At 42.3% G+C, this 6,904-nt stretch overlaps 1 protein-coding gene across 1 annotated transcript; it reads right to left on the bottom strand.

Annotated features, from left to right (window-relative positions):
• Positions 1-4,348: 4,348 nt before the first annotated feature.
• On the bottom strand, positions 4,349-6,169 carry LOC126267790 (zinc finger MYM-type protein 1-like). The gene has a single exon (XM_049973094.1). The coding sequence runs from the start codon at positions 6,167-6,169 to the stop codon at positions 4,349-4,351; it is 1,821 nt and encodes a 606-aa protein (XP_049829051.1).
• Between the last annotated feature and the right edge of the window lie 735 nt (positions 6,170-6,904).

Genomic DNA, 6,904 nt, shown 5'->3' with positions numbered 1-6,904 from the left:
TTATAAGTTGTCCACTATTTCAATATCCTGTCTCTTAATATGAATTTGTCCCTTGCCCTCTCTATCCCCTCCATGGTCTTACTTTTCTCCACACTAAATTTCATTCCATATGTCTCGTCCTTATCATTTAGGATGTATATTTGTTTTTGTACCTCCTTACCTCTTGTTCACCACACCACAACATCATCTACAAATAGTAACAGCTTCGTCCCACTTTCTCTATGGGCTTCTTTCGTCTCTTTGACAACTTCATCCATCGCCATTATAAATAGTAGGGGTGCTATCACACTTCCTTGTCTTAGTTCCGTAACATTCTTAAACCATTCAGTTCTTCCAACTGGTGTCTGCACACAACTAGAGCTTTTTTCATACAGTGTTTGGATGACTTCAAGTGTTTGCTTTCCAACTCCCTTTCCCTTCAAGGTTGCTCATACCTTTCCCCTGGGAACAATGCTTTCACTAGGTCGAGAAACGTCATCACCAGATCTTTCCCATTCTCCCACTGTCTTTCCAGCAACTGTCTCATACTAAAGATTGGGCCCACTGTTGATCTACCATAACAAAAGCCACACTTCTAACTGCCCTTCCACTTTTTTCCCTCACTCTTCAATCCACTATCCTCTCCGTTATTTTGATCCCATATTATTATCCCTAGATAGTTGGTACATACTTTCCTGTCACCCTTCACAAAAACTGGGATTATTATTCCCTTTCCCCATTCTTCTTGTACACATTTTTGGGTCCAAATGCATCTTGTTAGTCTATATAGCCACCGTAGCCCAATTTGTCCAGCTGCCTTTATCATCTCCACAGTAATTTCATCTATCCCAGGAGCCTTTCCTGTTTTCGTTTTTCTCAGAGCTAGTTCCACTTATAACATCGATATATACTCCTCTTCTTCCAGACCCCTGCCCCCCTGCTGTACTTATATTCCCTTTCACTGCCGTTATTCACATTTAGTAATTTATCAAGGTACTCTTACCATCTTTTCTTTAAAGTAGTTCTAAGTTCTAAGGGACTGATGACCATAGATGTTAAGTCCCATAGTGCTCAGAGCCATTTCTTACATTTATTTTTACTATCCCGGTATTTCCTTTTACTTTCAGCTGTTGGGTCTCTGTTCCATTCATAAAATAAAATAAGAAATAACAGTCTAACGGTTGTGTTAAAGGCTCGATAAAAAAGTAGTGGTTTATAGTGGTTTTGAATAAGTTTTTTGGCGGGAAATCTCATTTCAGTGTAGGCAACAAAAATGCTCTGAGCACTCGATTCTATTTGTCTGCCCTGCAAGGAACAGCGTGTAGTAATATTTAGCATTAATGATGTAATGTAATATCAGTCATCGGGTTTGTTCGATTTTGAGTTCTTTTTAAACTAGCTTTCTTTGCGGGTATGCCTATGTGACCGCGAATTTCATACGTTTTTACCGCATTATTTACCTAAAATCGGTAAATAATCTTTTAATGGGTTAAAGTACTTACAGATAAGAACAAATTTTACTGTGGAACCAACATCAAAATCGTGAAAAATCAGCTGTTTCATACATTTTGTGCGAGTAGGTTAGTTTGTATGTAACTTTTACAGGGACTAGCGGGCGGATTTAAGTTTGTCCCATAAAAAGAAAAGCTTCATATTAATGACTTTTATTTTAAATCCTTAAATGATATTGGCCTTTTTAAATAACTCTTTAATATGTTCATTTTCAACTTCTCGCAGCGTAATGAATAGTCCATTAAATTACGGGCATGCAGCCGCGCAAATAAAATTTCCTCCACTGATATTTCGGCCGCGTATCGTCCGTCCATCCTCCTTCGGTAGTCATGAAGCGTTCAGAAAGGCAGCAGTCCTTATTGTCACCTTATTAGCAGGATCTTTCTTAATCTTACGGTATGCACCAGAACTAAGTAGACCACATATCTTTTCCCTGTAGTCTTTCTGGGGCAAAAGGACGGTAGCATTACCTTTATCAGCACGCAGAACGACTGTATCAGTATCCTCACGCAGCTTTCGTATCACACATCTTTCTTCCTTGGAAACATTGCTTCTTTGTGAACGATGCTTCGTTATTGCTTGACAGGTTTCTCGTCTGATTTCTTCAGCAGAATCCTCTGATAGTGGTCGGACAGCTTCTTCAATTGCACTGACGTTTGGAGTAGGGGCAAAATTTAGCCCTTTTCTTAGAACGGACAATGTAGCTGTCAAATTTATGACAGGACGTCGAATAACAGAGTACACCTGAGAAGGCTGGTCCAATCGGCTGTACTTGGTAATCAGTCTTTTTGTGGCCACTTCGCGAACCCAGTCAGACAATAAGGACTGCTTCCTTGCTGAACGCTTCACCAATACGGAAGGAAGTCATAAGAAGTTTACTTACTCCGAGGATGGCCGGACGATACGCGGCCGAAATATCAGTGGAGGAAATTTTATTTGCGCAGCTGCATGCCCGAAATTTAATGGACAACTCTGTAATATACACTCCTGGAAATTGAAATAAGAACACCGTGAATTCATTGTCCCAGGCAGGGGAAACTTTATTGACACATTCCTGGGGTCAGATACATCACATGATCACACTGACAAAACCACAGGCACATAGACACAGGCAACAGAGCATGCACAATGTCGGCACTAGTACAGTGTATATCCACCTTTCGCAGCAATGCAGGCTGCTATTCTCCCATGGAGACGATCGTAGAGATGCTGGATGTAGTCCTGTGGAACGGCTTGCCATGCCATTTCCACCTGGCGCCTCAGTTGGACCAGCGTTCGTGCTGGACGTGCAGACCGCGTGAGACGACGCTTCATCCAGTCCCAAACATGCTCAATGGGGGACACATCCGGAGATCTTGCTGGCCAGGGTAGTTGACTTACACCTTCTAGAGCACGTTGGGTGGCACGGGATACATGCGGACGTGCATTGTCCTGTTGGAACAGCAAGTCCCCTTGCCGGTCTAGGAATGGTAGAACGATGGGTTCGATGACAGTTTGGATGTACCGTGCACTATTCAGTGTCCCCTCGACGATCACCAGAGGTGTACGGCCAGTGTAGGAGATCGCTCCCCACACCATGATGCCGAGTGTTGGCCCTGTGTGCCTCGGTCGTATGCAGTCTTGATTGTGGCGCTCACCTGCACGGCGCCAAACACGCATACGACCATCATTGGTACCAAGGCAGAAGCGACTCTCACCGCTGAAGACGACACGTCTCCATTCGTCCCTCCATTCACGCCTGTCTGACACTGACGGCGGCAGTGCACAAATGCTGCGCAGATAGCGCCATTCGACGGCCAACACCGCGGTTCCTGGTGTGTCCGATGTGCCGTGCGTGTGATCATTGCTTTTACAGCCCTCTCGCAGTGTCCGGAGCAAGTATGGTGGGTCTGACACACCGGTGTCAATGTGTTCTTTTTTCCATTTCCAGGAGTGTAGTTCTAAAGAGTTATTTTAGTTGCTGGTAATTTAGTGATCTACTTTAAGTGGCTAGAAAAGTATTCAGTGACGAGGAAAAGTATAAATATCTGACTGAGTCTTCAGAACAAACTCTTAATTATTAATATCCAGAGCAGACAGAGGGTGAACAAAAAAGAGCGTTACTTTCTGATTGGCTAAAGTCTAGTCTATAGCCAACAGCAGAACGGTGCATATTGTTTGCCTCGCGTACTATTTTCTAGTCTAGATACTGGGGCTACGGATTCTGTGGCTCTAAGATCTTTAGCCACTCATCCACTTTGAAAATACAAAAAAGCACTAGAAATCTTCAGAAACCATTCTGCTATAGATTAAATGGCAGTTTTAAAAAGCACAAATTTCAAAAGTTCATATGAAAATCCCGAAAAAGTTGTAAATAATTTAATAGAAACTGAGAAACCGAAAATGATTAAATGAAACAGAGAGCGGCTGATTCCTATAGTAAAGATGATCACATTATGTGGTCGAGGAACCGTACTGTTAAGAGGCCGCCGAGATAATGGTACACTGAGTGATGAAATCAGTCAACGAAAATTTCGAGTACTTTTAAAATTTCACGTTGACTCAGGTGATTCGTCTCTCCAAAAACATTTAGAGACAGTGCCAAAAAATGCTACATATCTGATCAAAACAAGTCAGAATCAGGATTGATTGTTGTTATTCTGTCATTATGAAAAAGGTACTCGACAAAGTCAAAGAAGCAAATATTATGCTGTCGTTGGCGACGAAACAGCGGATGCCAGTGGTACAGAACAACTCAGTGTACGTATCAGGTATCTGAATTTACAAAAAAGAACAATACACGAAGACTTCATCTGCAACTGGCATGACTGGTGCTGTATTAAGTGATGAAATCGTTCAAGAATCAAATCAAATCGGCCTACAAGTTAAGAATTTGAGAGGGCAAGGTCATGTGGAGGTGCCCTTCTTCTGATATCTGAACCAGTGCATCATAAACGCCTCCAATTTGAAACCTCAGGGGAGTAAGTGCATCGATGCGACTTTCCCACCTAGTATCGTTCAGTGGCTTCAGCGACAGGTTAGGCAGATACTTCTTCAAGACATCCCAACATCGAACAGAGGACGAGAGGAAGTCATACAATCTTTTCACTGTCGAAAACATGGAAACAGCATGTTTAGAAGACATAGCGGCATCGTTTACAACAAGATTCCATGAGTGACTGTTACATGGTACATAACATGCTCTCTTGTTCGTATCTGAAATTCTTTTCTGGAGACCAGACTTCTTTCCTTTCATGTTTGCTCCATTGTCGTATCCTTGTTCTCTCATATTACACAATAGGATTTTTTTTAAATTTTCCAACAACTTGAGTACGACCTGCGTCAAAGTGGAGCTTGAAGAATCGGGCACTGGAAGAAATCCCAGGAAATGCTCCCAAATTGGGACATCGTATACCCCGTCGAGTCTTGTCTCCTGGACGAAACGTACCACAACTGTCATCTGCTCAACTTTTGAAATATCTGGTGTGCAGTCCAGAATTATACTGTAATACTTTGCAGATTTCATCATTAATAGAATGTTGTTGGTTATAGATGATCCAATAAGATGAATTATTTCATTGTGTGTTTCTTTTCCAAGATAATGATGACCCTTTTTCTCACCTTGCTTTGTTCTGTGCAGACGCTCCATCATCACAGTGTCGAACTTTCCGAATAATTCAACGAGTTTCAAGAAGTTTCCGTCGTCAGGCTGAAAGAGTGTATCTGTACTTTCTCTCAAAGGCAGACGTTGCCGACCCAGGAAATGAATTATTGCTGTTAAGCGCTCAAGAACATTTTTACAATGTTCGCTTTCAGTATTGAGAAGCCTTTGATGACGGGCGTCAACAGTTCGGGACTTTTTCAGTCCCTCGGAAAACACGATCCACTTTTTATGTGAATACAAATGCTCGGTAGACTTCCCGTGACTTTCGAAATACGAAGCAAGGTGCCGCCAGTCGCTTATACCGTTCTTTGCAATTTTTACTGTAGACGACGAAAACAGTTTGCAACAAAAGCAGAACACAGCATCCTCGCTCTTTGAGTACAACAACCAATGTCTATCTGCTTCTTCTAAATTCTTCAAAGAATAGTTGTAGTGCACAGGACTGAAATGGCGGTTGTCCGCGCTTCTAGGATATTCTTCAGCTTCCTTAATGCGCTCGGAAGGACCTCGCATGACCAAAGTCGTTCGAATGCAGTCGGTAATAATTTCCGGCCATCTTCCGGGATCTGAGTCAATTGTGTCTTCCAGTTTAGGCTCGCCTTCAATCCCTTCTCCAGTGGTGAGTACTTCGGCTGATGTTCCTCCGTTATTTTCCGAATCGGGTCGCCTAATTTCAGTTCTGCCTGATGTTTCAATCTCGGAGCTTTCGTCACAAAGCATGTCTTGAGTCCAGACGAGGTCTGTTGAACATATTGTGGATGGCCCACCGTCAGCATTGTTAATGTATGCTGTGGTCGCAGTACTGTGTTCATCAACTTTCTGATCATTTCCTGAAGATAAAGATGTAGCTGCTGTACCTCCACTAGTTTCTGTACTTTCAGGACCTATTTTTCCACCCTCGCCGCTGCTAGGTCGTTTTCTCTTTGGCTTGAAATATCGTTGTAGAGCATCATTTTGCTTCTTATCGTCATCTTCCTTCAGAACCCGTCTTTTCATATATTCACTGCCAGACAGTCTTTTTCTACCATCGGACATGTTTCGATACAGCCTGTAAAGAACGATTACGTGAAACTAACTGTTGATGTCAGTGTACTAACTTTATTTGCAACACACTTCGCAAAAAAATTCCTGATATTCCACTTCACGTAAACGGAAAATTATATTACTGTAGGGTACACTGTTCAGGAGATGAAGTCATAAGAACTGAGCCGCGTGAAATTGAATTTTCAGGCCGAATTTCACTACAGACGCAGGTGAAACTGTCAAAGAGTGAGGCGGAAGACAGTGGAGAGAAGGAAGAATAAGGAGGTGGAGTAACATAATAATGCAATAAAAACACACCCGGGCATCGACGGGTACTAATGCTAGTCGAAATATAACAACTCACTGCACTGCTGCTGCTCATTTCAAAGAACTGACACTCGACATCTGTCATAATTTCCATGAGTCACTTCTTTCGTGTCTGATTATGGAATAAGGGGTAACAAATTAGTCATCGCCGTATCACTTCACTTTTCTTCGCTTTATTTTCATTCTAGCTGTTGGGACGACGGGTGCTTATTTGCCGACTTGCCAATTTTAAAAAGTAACAGATCATAGGAAAAATAAATTTTCCTATTCTGCAATCTTGAAGGAGAATGCAAGAAATTCGGGCACACCAATTCTTCTGTTCTTACGAAACGCAATGAAAGTGCTTCTGACCAATCTTGACCCCCTCGGCCAACAACAGAAACGAATTCTATAGTTTTCGTTGTAGAGAACGCAACAATA

Source organism: Schistocerca gregaria, chromosome 4, assembly GCF_023897955.1.
Source record: "Schistocerca gregaria isolate iqSchGreg1 chromosome 4, iqSchGreg1.2, whole genome shotgun sequence".
NCBI lineage: Eukaryota > Metazoa > Arthropoda > Insecta > Orthoptera > Acrididae > Schistocerca > Schistocerca gregaria.
This window is presented reverse-complemented; position numbering and strand designations above follow the sequence as displayed.